A 17,850-nucleotide genomic window follows, 5' to 3' on the forward strand; every position below is an offset into this window, starting at 1 on the left:
AATGGACCTTCTTTAAAGTTATATAGTTGACAATTGATTTTGCGTGTAGGTCTACATCTCGCTGTTTTGACACTGCAGTCCCCACGTGCGGCCACAGAGTGGTGGCCAGCAGAGCCTTGTATCCGCGGCGGGCTGCTCGGCGGTGGGCTGCACTACACTGCTAAATACATTAGTGCTACATTCTGGGAGAACAGGGAGTCACATAGACAGCGCTCACTTCTCTAAATAAACATTAGTCTTAAAAAGTTTGGCCCCTCGACCTCAGCATGATCGGATTTCACTCTGGATAATAAACTTCATTTTTATCGCGAGGTTTTCCCATTCTTTCCGAAAACCGACTCACATTCGAAAAGACTTAAACAACGTTTATTTTTCACCTTTCTTGGGGAGATAATGTCCTTGAGTTTAAAAACAGTTTTCTTTAGTTTGCCAACCGATATAACATGTTCCCTAATCGAGTAACCCTATTTTGAGAATCTATATTCTAGTTGTCATATTATTTTCCCCCTTAATGTTCCTAAAACTGAAACAGAGCACGTACCGAAATAAATAAAGGTTAATAAGATATAACATTCATATAGTAAACTGCAGGGTAGTAGGCTATGCAACAACTGGAAGCAGACCACTGAGGAAGACATTTAAAGGAGTAGACATTTCAGGAGAAAGTTGACAAACACACTAACAAGTGCACATGTCCGTGTTTTGGTATGCTGTCACCATTCATTTTCCTGTGATACGCAGTAGATTGAAATGTTACATTGTGCGTAAAATAGAATTGTGTTTGGAGAGCTCGGGGATCAAGCCTTAAGAATTAGAAAGGGAATTTACCTAATGAAGTAAAAACACTGATGAATGAATGGGCTCTATGGGCAATTATAGGACATGTCGTGAAATAGGCCGATGTGTAATTAGGCCTATCCTCCATGAGTAACAGGCCTATCTTTCCTGCGTAATAGGTTGACAAATAAGCCAACAGCAGTTATGGGGAAAACATAGGGATGAACAGTTAACCTCAAGGATAATAAAAGGCCTCATTGCGCCTCATAATATAGAGGTTAACTCATTTGAGGTAGGCCTACTACGAGTTTTTGGAGGGCTTTTCATTCCAACTCATGAGAAGCGCCGCTTTCCAGAATCCATTTGATTCTTGTTTGTTCCATGCACACTCATCGAAATACCAAGGAACGTAGGCTATACCCTATCAGTGTCCCAGCATGAAATGGACCTACTCTCCTGCCGTCTGTTAGTGTCTACTTCTGTTAGCAATATCAGTATGTTCGAAAAAGGCCGCCAGCTGTGCCTTTCTATCAAAGCAATAGCGGGGAAAGTCACATAAAACCCTTGCCTTTTCATTACGTTACCGTTGCTCCAATAAGCCAACAACAACTCGGAACATCCTACTCTAAAAGAAAGACAGGAGTGCCTAGGTTGTCATGGAGTTCATAATCATATTAACAAAACCCAAAGGTCGATGTCCGTTCGAATTAGCATAATAAAAACATCCCCATAGAAATCCATTCGTTTAAGATAGAGACATGTATTTTTTTGCATGGGATGCATCTCAATGCACAGCATCCGCCTATGTTACACTTCTGCATCTGAAGTGAATGGTGATAGAGCTAGAGAGGTGTTTGTCAGACCATGAAAAATCCGGAAAATCGGTGTTCTCACAAAATCCTCTGTGGCATCCGAACGTTTGGCCTACAAAGTATTATGACCCCTCTATGGAAAGATGAGACTCTCGTGAACAAGATGGATTTCTCTGTTTTGAAGTCGGTACAGCCAATCTGTCAACTTCTGTCTGTAGCCACCGAACAGTTTGAGCTATAATATTAATGTTTTTGTAAACCCTTTGTGGAAAGGTGAGACTCTCACGAACACGTACATGTCAGTTGTTTTGCTCTAGGACGCCCACAGGCCTCACAAGACTCGTCTGAAGGTCCCCTGTACCAGTTGAACAAATGTATTGGAAGTATATACAGAGACTCGTAGAAAGAGGAGGAAGTGAAGAGCTACTAAGGTACACAATAGTAAATGTTGGTAGACAGAAGGTGCTCTTTGGTAAAAGGGTTGAGTTGGTCATCAAAAAGAAAGGAGGACCAAGGCACTCTTCATATAATTGATTAAAATGCCTTTATTAGTATGGCATGTTCAATAGAAACAATGTTTTTAAAAATCCGACGCGTTTCGGCTGCAGAGTCTGTATATACAGAGACTGTTTAGTTCCAAAAATAAGGGGTTAAATACATGTAAAAAATTAAAATATATATATATATATATATGTTTCCTGATCTTTGTTATATCTCTCGGAATAAGGACAGACACTTCAGAACAAACTTCCTTTTTATATTTGTATAAACTATCTTATGTTCCGTGTAGTGAATGTGTTATTCTATGCGTTTGTATGGCTAATAGCAGTAAGGCCAAAACGTATTTTTCATCATTTTTTATATACTGTATATTTTTTTCATACTTAAAGGGGTCTTAAAATTCTAAATCAAACAGCAAAATGATCCTTGGTATGACCTTAAAACAATTCCATATAGCTTAGTAGAACCCCCCCTCCCCCGGCTTAGACAGGGCTTAGACTCTTATGGGTTCATATTAAAGGATCATACATCTCTCCCCTCACCCTGCGCGTGCTCTCTGAGAGGAATGGGACGTACATGAACGAGCAGTGCCACAAGACATGCAAGTGAACGGCGGGCTAGATCAGCTGTTATCACAGTCTGGTGACCAGGGCAGTTGAATATCCACTGTAATTAATCCCCATGTTCTCTGTGTGTGGGATGCCAGACCAGCAGCAGGTGTCCGTCAGTGTGTTACACTGTGTCAAAGCGCTTCCAAAGTTAATATTTTGCTAGAGATGAGGGCAGTTCACTGTCTTTGCTTTATTTACACATTCTAAATGAATTAAGCAGAATATTCCTCTGTCCGCTGCAAAAACACGGAGGGGGCGATTGGGAGCAGAGAATGCCCCTAATTAACAAGTCGTTAGTGTCCATCACAGCGCAACTAGCAGTGACAAATTGACTGGAAAAACTAGCCACTTCTGTTTTTCTTTTGGGGTGGGACGTTCCTTCGAGTTGTTGTTGTCTTATTGGAGCAGAGCGAGTTGCAATTCGGACGTCCCTACCCCATTGAAGTTGACATTTAAAAATGGTTACGGTACGGGTTATGGTTAGGGTAAGGGGTTTTAAGGTTAGGGTTTAGTAGGGCATGGAAGTCCCAAGGATCCCGGATAGCACTAACCAGTAGAGAAGGGAGGTTTTGATTTATTGTAGCGGCTCCTCTCCTGCAGGCCTCGATGTGCCTGGGGACCCGGTCATCGCATTCCTGTACTGTGTGCGCGAAAATAACCTTCTCTGCCTCCTTATTTCACAGCCTCAGCCTACAGGCTACCGCTACACAGCCAACGTTTTTTGCAGGCAAGGCCTAAGAGTGCAATAGCAAAACCTCAGTAAAACAATAGTCCTCATTTTGAAAGGGACCAATATTTTACGTTGTTGATTTATTCCGTTCTGGGATTTAATTTGTCCACTGGAAATTGTCTGTTCACATGCTGCTTCAATAGCCTATATTGGAATGAAACCTGCATCGACCATATATATACATATATATTGCTAGAGCCTAATAGTGCCTATAAACTTGGAGTGAAACGTGTAGCACTATCCATGGCTGAGCTCACTTTGCAAGGCCTGTTTGAAATGGAGTCCATGACAAAGAAAAACAGAAGTGTCTGGCCTCCGGCTGCAACAGGTGTCCGTCCATCATAGTTCATCTCAGGTGACCATTCTCTATTTAATAGACCGACGGTAATGTTTTGACAAAGCTGAAATGGAACTTTAAGACCTTCTCATGAAGACTTTAGCCAAAGCCATGATGATATGGTAACTGTTTTGTTAAACACACCAATACACTGCCTCTCACTGTGGTGCGGCTGGGATTTATTTGTTTTAAACGTAGAGCTGACCACAACATTTATAGTAAAGATGTTGCCTATATGATACATTTCAAGACATGATAGTAAATGCAGACCTTGTTTATCCATAGGTTTTTATCAACGTAGGTTTAAAACTAAAATTAGGATTACCCTTTGACATTATAGGCTATTTTATGCAACTACCTGAATATCTATTTATTTTACAGATGCTTACATTAATAAAAGAAAACCGACGTTATGAATATATGCCAAATAATAATAATCATCATCATTGTTCATGTATTATTATAACGTTTTATCATCTGAAAATTATAGCCTATAATATTGTTGTTTTTGTAAATGTAGATGGTATTAATATTTTGAACAAATAGCCTAATGCCCTATACTCGTTTTCAATGTTCACCATTCTGCCCCTATAGGTAGATGATTTCCCAGAAGGTAGGCCTGTCCTACAAGGACATAGTGGCTCCTCGGAATATCTCATTAGGACTGCAGTATAAATAAATACAAAAAATACATTTTCCAAACTGGGCGTTGTCGAGCAGTAGCTACCTTGAATCATTTAAATTACGAGATAATATTACTTTTTCTTAGAATTTGCGATACACATCTTGATGCCCCCTAATTAACTAGTCGTTAGTGTCCTTCACATCGTAACTAGCAGTGACAAATTGCCTGGTGGTGTAATTAGCATATGAGCCAGAGTAGGATATGCATGGTTTAAAAACAACGATTTCATGTAATCCCCTGCCCGCACGCCGAGGAAAGGTGATGATCGATGATCCGATGGTTTGGAGCAAGGTGACACTCGCACAAATTATATTGTAGAGTTCGGTCAAGTCATAGTCTAACAGGTTTACTCAAATAAATATTTTAAAGATATTCAATAAAACGAAGTAAAGCTGCATAATCTAATCTACTTTTCCATAATCAAAGAAATCCTGTTACAGTAGCCGAATTGAATAGGAGCAGAACTATCGACACACCCTTCGATCAAGGAAACTGGTGTGGCGCCATAGTGAGAAAAATATGCCAATCAAAAGCAAATCCATGTCAAAGCATAGGCTACATTTCTTTCATTCAGAAAGTCTAGGAGTTGACCTAGTCATAATGTTGTTATGTTTAAAATATACTCAAAGCATTTCAAACTCATTTTAGTGAGCCAAGCCGTAGGACAGACGACTGTAGGACAGACGACTGCTGCAGAGACAAATAAAGAAACACATTCTGTCCCGAGACTGTGGGTGGTCCTCCTGTGACAAGAACACGGCATATTGAAAAAATGAAAGCAGAATGAACATGCTATTAAAACGATAACCAGTTGCCTTGGATATAATTGGATTAAATTACATTTGTGTGATTTGTGACCCGAGGAAGACGTATTATTATCTTAATGTGGGTCCCTTTAAGCATTACGCTGATCGTTCCTAGGACAGCAGGCCTAGATGCATCATTATTTACGAGACAACTTTTTAATAGTGTTTCCCAGACAAGCACGTATAGACATAACGTTCACTATCTCCATTCAAATCTTACCTTAACATTCTAATTATTCCACAATAGTCTACTGATTATCTCCTAAAGAGATATTACCACCTATGGCTGCAAATAGGCTATTACATACATTTACATTAACAAAATCACAGATTGGGCACATCATTGCGCACATGTTGTCACACATTATGAAACACATTGAGGCAAAAATGACAGACAGTAACCTAGTCGTAAAATAGAACTCAATTGAACATGAAATTGATTTCAATATGATTAAAATGGTATATAGGCCTGTGTATCTTTTAATTCAGTTATCTCGGTTTTCATTTTAAGCATCATTTTATCTTCACTTGTTTGTAACAATTACAAATACTTTGGCACTTTGTATTTAGTCAACTTCGTTTTGAAGTTATCGGCAGTCACAGCCAGACATATCTTGATTATTAAATGTTTAGCGGAGATCTTCTGTAAATAAAGGGACGTGGAAGGGCTAAAAGGCATCTAACTATGCACTTTGGCTGCTCTACGAATGGTCTGCATCACTCGTAGAGGCGCAAAGGTTTTTAAGAGCCGCGTTACTAATGAAGGCTCTGGAAAACAGCTCGGCTACGAAAGATACATCATAAGAAGGTTCTAGTGATGATCTTAACGCTACGAAGGCTCTGGGTTAGGGAAACGAGGCACCGTCTTGTTTGGATTACAGCAGTCTGTGATGCCGGAGGCTGTCGACAATGGTGCATGCAATTGATCCCTTCATGTCCATGTGTTATAGTGAATATTTGAATCAAAACTATATTGAATATAATATGTGATACAATACCTAACATTCAATATGGCCACGGGGTGAACAGGGGGGTGCAGGCCCGTTATCTACGTTTGATAGAGATAGCACATAGGCCGATATAATATAAACTAAAACAACAATCTTACCCTTTCAGTGCATGATCAAAGTTATGTGTGTGTGTGTGTGTGTGTGTGTGTGTGTGTGTGTGTGTGTGTGTGTGTGTGTGTGTGTATGGCACCATGCTTAAAGTGAGCTTCTCCTCTCTACTGTCAAAACGGATTTGGTTTAATTCGTTTTCTGAAGTTGCACTATGAGACAGAAACTGAATTTAAAGAAGATCATATAAAAGGTATACTCTAAGGACTTTCATTAACACGACACCAACAAAAGGAGCGCAAGAGACTTCATAAAAGTCTGACTACCATGTTTGCGTTCTCTTCAAAGGCTTTGGGTGAGCTGAAGGGGAAAGTGGAAGAGGGGAGTCAGCCCTCCCACCCTTTATCCCTAATAATCAACTGTCAAAAACACCCCACCGAGTAATTTAACCATTTGCACACAGATCTGGTAAATAAAAGAGGCTTTTTACGCCCCCCTCTACCTCGGAACATGTGCTCGGCCAACTTCGAAATGGAATAATCGGTCTGTTTTCTGCACTGAGACGAGTCCTGTCCCGCTACCTCCTTTGTATCTGTCCGGAGACAACACAGACGACATGAAAGCGAACAACCGCGCGCCTTTTGAGAAGATCGCTTTTCAGAGGCAAATGTGTGTGTGTTGTCTCCGAGAGGACCCCTCGCTGGGAGTGCATTGAGCATGGGTCTTCAGTGACAACATCAACAAACGGGCAAAACGCCGGAATTATCGTGGATTAGGATCCTGATGAAAAATGCTGCTACAAATTAGCAACGAAACCCCAAGAGATCGTGGGTATCCATGTAGAACGTTCACATTCAATTACAGGCCTCCAAAACTCCGATGTTCCCATTCATTTAGCCCTTTGTTACTTGCCAAAAAGAGTCCATTATAAACGCACTGAGAGCCACAAAAGAGGAATGAATACATGCCCACTCTTCCAGAATATATCTCACAGCAAAACGTGGGAGTTCAGACATCACAAATCTGGATTTGAACGCTTGTTGGCTGTAGTGGTACATAGGCTAATAAATGGGCTAATTTTTGAACATGTAAAATTGATAATAGAGTAGTAATACATACTCCTATCGTTGCACGCAAGATTTAACTGAGATTTAAACCTATGGCACTATTGCGTAAATGACTATGAACGCTTATAATCGTTTCAGAAAGCGGCTTGTAGTAGGACTATCAAAGACCTGCGTATAGCGTTCAAACTGGGCCTACACATACAGACTGAAGTGTGACCTCGGAGCTAGATAAATAAAAACGTAAGCATATTTTCTATTTCCTTGTGGGATTTTAGGCTTTGAAGTCTTAATGGGTATTCATATTTTTGAGTAGACCTATGTGTGCAGGCATATGGCCAATAAAACGTTCCAATAAACAAGTTAACAAAGTATTTTTAAATTCACAAACATTTATTATTATTTTCATTACAACAAAAAATGACCTATGAACATTAAGTGTCTGTCTGTACACATAACATACGTTTCACTGATTGATTTCAATGAAATAGACAGGAACGAAAGCACAACAGTTTAACAGGATGAGAGGTAATGCGCTTTACACCAAAACCACATATCTGTCCACTGACAACATGAAACACTATCCATACAGATTCACCACAACACCGGTGTTAAGAGAACGAGGGGTAGTGGGAAAGGTTCCATTTGTTTAAATAACCCCCCTTGTCTCAATGTGCTTTCTAACAATTAAAACCTGAGTTTGCGTCTCGGTAGCCTATTAACAGTGCTTTATTTCACAACGCACACAATATATATAAAACAATATAAACCATAATAAAAATCTCAATTATAGTTAAGAAACAATTAAATCTTCCCTACAGTGAGATTACATGAAATTTAACTTGCGTTAAAATAGCTGGATCTTTGCTCACGATAGGTGAGGGCCAAGGCCAATGTCGGCCAACGAATACACTCAACATTGTCTTAGAATTTGTTTTCTCACTTCATCATGAATCTTCCATTTAGTGTATCCTATACATATTTACAATCCATAAATATAGCCACCTTTTCACTTTCCTCTCTCCGATCAGATCTAAGAAACACAAGGGGAAGAGCAACACTCTTATTTCTTAAAGAATGTTTATCCTACCTTCACATAAGACGAATAGAACCATAATGGATTAATAGGATTTCTGCAAGTTTTGCTTTTGCTGCCAGTTTAGAAATGACACATGTTTAGATTTGTAGTTTTGCTGGAGAATGTCTGTGAGCCAGGCTGAAGCATGGTTTCCTGCGAGAGGTTCAAGTGGTTCGAAGCTGAGGCGAGTGCAGGGTTCAACATGGCCAGGATCTGAGCCTGACTGTGGCTGCCCGACTGTGCGCTGTACGGGGAGGCTACGGAGTTAGCTGCACCGATTATATTGTCTATAGAGAAAGAGGGCCGAGTCGGAGTGTTAGTGTCCGTCTTGAGAGGCGCCAGGCCGGGCAAGGTCGGGCTTAGTTGAGGGTAGAATGGCTTTCGTAAATCAGCCCCTAATAGAGAGGGCAGGGGATGTGGCGTGGGGAATATTGAGGCTGGCGAGGGGAATCCACAAGATGTATTCTGGAAAGGGAAAGCGCCTGCTGGGAGGTGCGGATGATAGGGGTTATGTGCATGGAAGTTCTGCAGCTGGAGTCCGTAGTTGTACCCATAAGGGCCGTATCCAAACCCGGGCAGGAACCCCCCGGCGTCCCTGAGGATTTCGTTGGCTTGGTGCCTCTTGAAGCGCTTCCTCCTGCGTAAAAAACTCCCGTTGTCGAACATGTCTGCGGACTCCGGGTCGAGGGTCCAGTAGTTGCCTTTTCCGGGGTTGCCAGGCTCACGTGGGATTTTGACAAAGCAGTCATTGAGAGAAAGATTGTGACGAATGGAGTTTTGCCAAGCGGGGAATTTCTCCCGATAATACGGGAACCTGTTGCTAATAAACTCACAGATCTCGCTGAGAGTGAGGCGTTTCTTGGGACTCTGGAGGATAGACATGGTTATCAGGGCTATGTAGGAGTACGGGGGCTTGACTAGAGCGTTCTTACCAGGCTTATCATCTATCATGGCCCCTGACTCTATACCAACTCCAACCTGGTCAGCCGGACACTCGGAGCTGCTGAGACCGGGGGAGGAACCCCTCTCCCCCGCGTTCTGAGACAAATTATCGTCCGAGTCATTGTCCAGGAAATCGTGATGAAGGTATTTCCCATCCTTGCCAACGGAGATGTCTCCCCCAACCACATCTATGTCTACATCATCAGACAAAGCAGAGTTGTCGGACATATCCGTCCCTAGAGTCATCCTCGGAGAGACTGGTTCTCTTCCTTCCTCTCGTTCCGTACCGAGTCTTTTCAGCTCCCAAGCTGGGTGTACTCAGTCCGTGCGTAAAGCACTCAACCGCTCTTCCGAGGACCAAAGCGAACTCCTGTTTACTTCTCCAAGCTGCATAGAAACATTAGTGGAATCTAGAAGAGCGCAAGACTAGGCTTGGATCCAGGTGTAACGCCACTCCAACCAGTTGGTATGGAGGCTGTGGTGTCTTTCACCGAGGATGAAACTCTTCTGAATTCAAGCGCAGGAAAACAAAAGTGGAATGGAAAATTCAGTCAAGCTATTTACTTGAAGACCACTACAAGCATGTATACAATAATAATGTTTCTTCGTTGCACTCATTTGTGTTTTAGGTCGTTAGTTTACTGTTGCATATCTGTATGAATATCTTTACGCACAGGCACGAAGCAAGTATCCTGCGTGAGCTTCATACTATTCCCATTGATAGCTCTCAAAAGCTATTTATTCAGCCGTCCAAATCACGTGGTCACGGTGTCACTGTTACCAGGAATTGAAGGAACGGGAAAAGGGAAGGGCAGACGGACACGGGAGGAGATGGTGAGTGCACTACTTTACACCTTCTCTTGGGTTAACGATACTCCAATACACACACATCTTCTAAATATGGAATATCATCAAAAGTATTGGTTTTATGTTGTTGGAATACATTGTAGCTATATCAAAAGACAAACAGGATGGACGTGTATTTGTTTGTTAGTCAGTGGATTAATTCAGTTGTCACTTGAATCTGATTTACAACATGATTCAAATTATGGCCTACTCAATTTCAAAATGCGTTGTAAAATATCCAAAATATTTCGTTGTCCAATTTGCAATTATGCACGCTCTCATACCCTTCTAAACAAAACAAAAATATTGCTTTAGATGCAATACAAATATCCAAGATGGCTTTAAATCGATTTAAAAGTGCTCCAATAATTTCTTATTATCGTTGCAGTTAATTAAATAAGTGGTTATTTTGTTTTCTATGACGTTATGCGTTTGGGTCTAATATTATCACATATAATTGGCCTACCATTTTGACTTTGATTACCACATATGTTATTAACCATTGATAATACACAGTCATTGATAATACATAGTCATTGATAATACACAGTCATTGATAATACACAGTCATTGTAATACATTTGAAAAACTGTATTATTAACTGTACATTTTACAATATTGAAACCCTAATTCAGTCAAATCACGACATATGTTTTAAACAGTATAATTGTGTTATTAAACTGTATAAATTTGTTATTATTATAATGTATTATTTGTATTAGCCTATTATTATTAATCATATTATTATTACTATTATTATTGAGTCCATTGGGTTTAAACAAACGTATGACTTCTTACTTCTGTCCTCTCAGAGTTAAGGAGAATAGAAGCCAACATGAAAATGTTATCGAAAGGGAGATTTACAAAGTTTCACTTATAATATATAGAGAGAGAGAATATATATATATATATATATATATATTCTGATTATTCATTTGAAACATGGAGCTGATACAGTAATTGACAGCCGAAACTGACAGGTAAATAATATATAAGTCCACAGTGCAAGTTTTACAATTGAAAGCAATGTTTTCCAGAATTGAGACTATGGGATCATTTTTTCCATGGAAAGAGTCCTTTGTGAATGATAAAATATTATAATTAGCCTACTACTGTGTAATAATAATGATAGGCCTAATTATACGACAAACAATAACAAGGTTTCATAATAATATGCCCTTTCATTATTTATTTTCAGAGGAGAAAAGCAGCACAAACTATGGAATTCCATGAACATGTCTTCTATTAATTCTCCGATCACTTCTCACGGGTTTTATGTTTAACTTGTCAAAAGTCATAACATTATCCATCTACATTTTCTACATCATTCACATATAGACAAACACATATGCGCCTGCAACCTGCTCTAATTCGTCTTCGTCAGAGTGCGCTATGTATGCTATGGACAGGACAGATGATGGGTCAGTGTGTTACATGACAGCAGGGGAGCAGCGCTCGCATTCCAGTTCATTATGTTGCAGAAACATGGCATTATTGTAATACACATCAGCACCTCATCCGTCTCTGTACAGGACCATCAGCTAACAGGACCCTTCATGTTAACACAGGCTTCTCCTGCCCAAAACACCACAGCAACTTTATTGGCAACGTTTGTGTGCGTTAAAATTGCTTTCTTTTGTTTAAATAATATTCAAATCGATATTTCAACGAACCTTTCAGGATTTTCCCTTTACATGCCCAAATATCATGAAAAAAAAGGGGAAATACATTTTAGGCGATCCCCACCTGCAAAAGCAAGTTATCGCCCAGCAATGATACACTACATTTAATTTTCCTAAATTCGAATAAAAAATATCGTCAATTCATGCCAACTCAATTGGATACATTTTACATCTGATGCATGACTCTCAAGTTCAGTTGTTACGGAGGTGGAGAGCGGTTGAAGGTATAGCCTAGCCTAAACATGCGGAAGTGAAAGTGTCCGGAGTCGACCATGAGGTCCTCTCAATTGTAATTTATCTAAACACACTCACTCAGTCAGCCAGTCCGTCACAGACCCCTTTCCCAATCCCAATCCTTCCCAGCCCAGGGCAGGTCGAGAGGTTGCATTGCTCACATCGCTGAGTTCAGGAACCAGACAGCTGCATGGGAGAAAGGCCAAATCTCAATTCATAATTGTTCTCTCAAGAAGCTATCTCGCCATCTTAGACTTGAGTTGATTTGGTGAGAAATAACATTATGTAGCCTTTGCCTATGATTCAGGGTTTGGGAGTAACTGATTACATGTAATCTGGTTACAAAAAACTGTAACTTTAATCAGTAACGTTAACAGCAAATATATTGTAATCATATAACAGATAGCCTACTTTAAAAAAAACTAGATGATTACCTCTTGGATTACTTAAAAAAAAAACTAGATGATTACCTCTTGGATTACTTTAAAAAAACTAGATGATTACCTCTTGGATTACTTTTAAAAAAACTAGATGATTACCTCTTGGATTACTTTAAAAAACTAGATGATTACCTCTTGGATTACTTAAAAAAAACTAGATGATTACCTCTTGGATTACTTAAAAAAAACGAGATGATTACTTTTTAAAAAATTGAAAGGATGTTTGAGGGAAACAAATACATAATGACACCTTTCTGTTTTTCTCAATGACATTCAATTCAGCACTGAAAAAAGGCACACGTTTAAGTTTGTTCCAGCTGAGCAGGTCTGACAACAAGGCAGAGACCCCTATGATGATACACAAAATGCGTTTGATGGATCCTTTTGGTCTTCTTCTAAAACTTCTAAAAGTAATCAGATTACATGAATTACTTTTGGTAATCCAAAATTACATTACTGATTACAATTTTGGACAGGTAACTAGTAACTGTAACGGCTTACATTTAGAAAGTAACCTACCCAACCCTGCCATTGATTATAGATGCACAATTACAATTGATCATCTTCCAAACCAAGACTTAGATTTGGCAATCTCATGCGTCTGCATTTCCTCCAGACCCAAAAACAAAAACACTGACAAGAACGAATGATTTAGGAGGCATGTAATAAGCCTTGGTCTATTTCAAAATCACACGAAGAAACAAACTAGTCTGTAATAGCCTATAGCATTTGCAGGATATAAACAAAACGTGTTTGTCTGGATTGCTTGGGACCACCATGGACTGCCAACTTCAAAATAGTGGTTTGTGCAGCCTTTATAGTGGTGGACATGGTAGCCTAAAAGTTTTTTGTTATTGTCTCAAAATATTACATTTTCCTCAAGGGATGAGAACATATTTTACTTCCATCCATATTGGACTTTGGACCGGAAACATAACAAACTCAACAACATCACATTACTATACGTTATTTTTCCTTTTTAGGCTGCTCTGGTTTTCAGTTTGTGACTTATTTGTATTGCATGACACCTAGTGGACAAACTGTAGAATCCGGCACCAATTCCAATCCACAAATCACTCCAAACTTTTGATAGAGACCGCCAGGTGTCGCTCCAACGACGGGTAAATTATAATCTATTAGGCTACAGACCAATGATGTACAGACTCGCCAGAGGTACAGTTCGACAGTTAGAATAGCAAAGGTGCAGGGATTCAATTACAGATACATTTATGTATGTTATGTCCTTGCCGAGTTGTGCATAGATAGGCCCTAGAAGTCAAATATGCCTATTAGCTAGGCTATCTACCATTGGCCTACACGTGAGCAAATATATCTCGTGCTCATTTTCGGCCAGAGCATGTAAAATACATCATATTGTAAAAAATCGAATTAAATCAAATTGTATTCGTCATGTACACAGTTTACAGCAGGTATAAAGGTGCAGCGAAATGCTTGTGTGCCAGCTCCCTCAACAATGCAGTTGGGGAGGGGGACAATTGTGGCAGTGCCAGCAGGCTAAATGTGGTCAATAGATTTGGCTACATTATACAAAAAAATCTACATAAGCTGACAATAACAGCAACACTATATTCAACACTATATTATTTAGGCGTTAATATGTCTAGACCAAGAAGTCCGTTCGGCCTACGATCTTCTTGGTCAAGTCTGAAACGTGTGCGTAAACATGGATAAATGATAGAACTACAAACATTTATGCTGTGACATTACTTCAAATAACTCTTACTATAACAACCCATACAAATGATCTTACAAGTCATGCAAATACAATACTGCCTATATTCCCTAGAAGTTTGTAATAAAACAAAAGGTTAAATTATGAGACAGTTGGGTAGGCCTAATTCAACACGATACACTTGGCCCACGATTCCTGATTTGGTCATTTTTATTTACACGCGGGAAATGAATTATATCAACACCATTAACGAAGTTATAAAGTAAGTATGTAGCCTATATTTCAGAATGAATGTGGAAATTCCCTTGCAGGCCTATATCTGAAATATTAATAGAAAATATTTTGTTTGGGTAATTTAAATGTACAGGCTATTGGGTACACAGGAAAAACAAATACGGTTTATGGGAATTAGATTTAAATTATTATAATGAGCAATCAAATATTAATTTAAAGTAGGCATAATTTAAATCAGAGGGTTACGTGCAGATCATAGGCATATTCAGTTCAACAGATGCAAGGAACAAGACCACGCTTATCAAAAAATGTATTTATTACACGAACCAAAAACGGTAAATAGCAATGTAGGCCTATTCAACATAATTCACAAACAAATAAACTATTTACTTTTCACAAAATAGAACAGTATATGTGGCTAATGATATTGTTTAAGAAGTCTTCTTTTTGACAGGTGACAATGACTGGAATTGTTCTCGGACAAAAAAGTATATGCAGATACACATTAATATTAATTTCATAAAACACATAAGGTAAACGAACCAAAAGCACTGAGAAATGAACACAACTATAATGGAATGTATTTTGGCATTTCAAACAAAGAAGAGGCGTCACACCTATTCAAATGGAATGTATTTTGAGGCTCTATTGTTGTTTGTCTCTATAAAAATCAGGTCCTCACATATACCGATCTAGTCCTGACGCAAAGTTGGCTTGCCTCATGTAAGAGTTGTTGTAAGAGTTCATTGGGCTGGAGAGACCCAATAGTTGCTCAGTGTGTTCGGCGCAAGATCCGGAGCGCACGGCCGGTAGAGACATCCGGTTCCCGGTGCAGTACACCTGAGAAGTACCTGGAGAGAAACTGGATTGCGTCATGGAAGGCAGGTGGGGAGGGGATGCTGAGGAAGAGTATGGGTAACCGGGTGCCAGGTTTGATGACAGTCCCCCACCGCCTCTGCCCAGTGAATTCCCTGAGGGATTGACAGTCTGCGTCTGGAAGCAGTTGGAGGGGTCAGTGGCAGTGAGGGAGCAGCTAGCTGACATGGTGCCCAGGTCTCCACCGCCTAACCCCAGCGGGTTGAGCTCTCCTCCCTGCATCACTGACTGCTGGCTGATGATGTTGTCGATGCTGAACATTCTTGGCTGTCCTTGACTGACCCCGGCAGAGGTCTGGTAATGATGCAGCATCCCCGGGTGGGGGGAACCTGCCAGCTGTGATCCGTAACCCGATCCTATTCCTGGGTACAGGGTGTTGGGGTATGCCGGTCTGCCCATGGAGGTCGAGGTGAACGCGCTAGAACTCTGCAAGTAACCAGGATAAGTGCTTACGTCAGTGCGCTTGAATCTTTTCCTCCTCCGCAGAAAACTCCCGTTGTCGAACATGTCTTCAGCGGCTGGGTCCAAAGTCCAATAGTTTCCCTTACCAGGCCTTCCAGGTTCCCGGGGAATCTTGACAAAGCAGTCGTTGAGGGTGAGGTTGTGGCGGATGGAGTTTTGCCACTTCTTTGAGTTCTCTCGATAAAAGGGAAAACGTTCCATGATGAATTTATAAATACCACCAAGTGTGAGTTTTCTCTCGGGGGAGTTGGCGATGGCCATGGCTATGAGAGCGATGTAACTGTAGGGTGGTTTCCCTCTCTGAACGGGCCTCTTCCTCCGTCGACTCCCCGTGGGCATGAGCTCCTCGGTTTGACCCAGAGCAGCGCCCTCCTCTCGGTCCGTGTTCGGACTAGGTCCCCGGGGCTCAGACTTGATCAGAACCCCGTCCTTCGTCCGGGCCTGCAGCATCAGTGGTGGTGGCGGTAACGGGGAGTCCAGACTCACGTTAGGCGACAAGACCAGCGGGCTGGCCGCCTCGGCTGGCGACTGCTGGGACTCAGCCGTCATGTTACACATGCCCGAAAAGTAAGAGAAATTTGCAAGATTCATAAAAAAATTATGTTTGATGTATGCTTGAAATGTAAAAAAAATAATATTCAAATTGCACCTGAAAAAATGCATGCACCATAAAGTGAGAGGGATGTCTGCTATTGTTTTGCACAGAGACGGTGCGTGCGTTTTGGGTCCCTCCCTATGTTAATTTGAGTCCCTGTCCACCTCGCCGTCAGTGAGCATTCTCTCTTGCCAGGTGAGTGGCGTGGACAGTTTTATAAACCAGGGTCGAGTGACGACACTGGCGATGGAAAAGGGGGGGTACTGCCCCCTGACAGATCATGATTTTCAGATACCGGTATATCTACTTTTCTAAATTATATGTGGTAAGGAAGTTGCACTGTAAGTCCAGGGTAAATAACGTAATGATACTTGACCATTTAATTCCCAGAGTAGGATGAAGTTTGCCTCTTTTTTATAGATATGCCCACATCCTAGTTTTTTTTCTTGTGACCCATGTCAGTTACATTAAAACAGCTAAAACACTTTTTGTTAATGACATATTCTGAAGTTGGAAAGCACAGGGAGCGCTCCCTCCCTCTCTGCCCTCTCCATGTGTCTGAGGCTCTGTGGGTTTGCTCTGGACTGCAGTGTATATCTAGGCCAGAAACAACATGGACAGAGCTGCTCTATGGGATTCCAAACCCAACGCTCAATCCACCAATTGAAAAATAATAACAATCTATTAAAAACAAGCGATTGAGCTGTGAAAGCTTTTGGGGAAGAAAATAAAATTATCCCTCCATTTCATTAGGATGTTTGGAAATTGATAATCAACCTTTCCTCAAGGCAGAGGGGAGGGGTTGTGTTTTGGGACATTGTAATAAGAAACAGCATATTGCACAAAGTCACCACACAGACAAGCTATTAAAACACTATAACATGATATCACTCCTAATTGATTATTTTGTCAAATTGGGGGTGTTACATTAATAAACCAATAAAAGACACAGAAGATAATGTACCAGGACAACTATTTTGATATACGCTTTCAACATAAAAATTATCTTAAATAGCTTTAATGGCTTTATGACAAAAATTATTTGAACTGCATCAAATGGAGGACATACATTTTGCCAGTGAAAATAATAATCTGAAGGTTTGTTTATCTGAGTGTGATAGTGTTAGTAGGTGTGTGTGCATGCGTGTGTGTGGGTGTGTGAGAGAGAGAGAGGCTAGGAGAGGGGGGGGGACAGTCAGAGTGTGTGTGAACGAGGGGCAGCGAGACACTGTGTTCAAAGCAAAGGTTAAACCAACAGGGCTCATTTACCGGCTCTCTCACAGGCTGATATGAAAGAAATGGTGTAATGAATCAAACCAAAGTCATAAACCATAAACACCCTCCCTTCTACACTTCTCCACTCCCCACTAAGCATTCCCAACACAAA

At 40.6% G+C, this 17,850-nt stretch overlaps 2 protein-coding genes across 2 annotated transcripts; both read right to left on the reverse strand.

The window, feature by feature from the left end:
* Positions 1-7,755: 7,755 nt before the first annotated feature.
* LOC115192560 (forkhead box protein D2-like) lies at positions 7,756-10,096 on the reverse strand. The gene has a single exon (XM_029751204.1). The coding sequence runs from the start codon at positions 9,645-9,647 to the stop codon at positions 8,541-8,543; it is 1,107 nt and encodes a 368-aa protein (XP_029607064.1). The 5' UTR covers positions 9,648-10,096; the 3' UTR covers positions 7,756-8,540.
* Positions 10,097-14,615: 4,519 nt separating this feature from the next.
* LOC115191548 (forkhead box protein E4-like) lies at positions 14,616-16,703 on the reverse strand. Its single transcript, XM_029749346.1, has one exon. It carries the CDS (start codon positions 16,529-16,531, stop codon positions 15,209-15,211), a length of 1,323 nt encoding a protein of 440 aa, XP_029605206.1. The 5' UTR covers positions 16,532-16,703; the 3' UTR covers positions 14,616-15,208.
* Between the last annotated feature and the right edge of the window lie 1,147 nt (positions 16,704-17,850).

The sequence above is a fragment of the Salmo trutta genome, chromosome 4 (genome assembly GCF_901001165.1).
Source record: "Salmo trutta chromosome 4, fSalTru1.1, whole genome shotgun sequence".
In the NCBI taxonomy this organism is placed as follows: Eukaryota; Metazoa; Chordata; class Actinopteri; order Salmoniformes; family Salmonidae; genus Salmo; species Salmo trutta.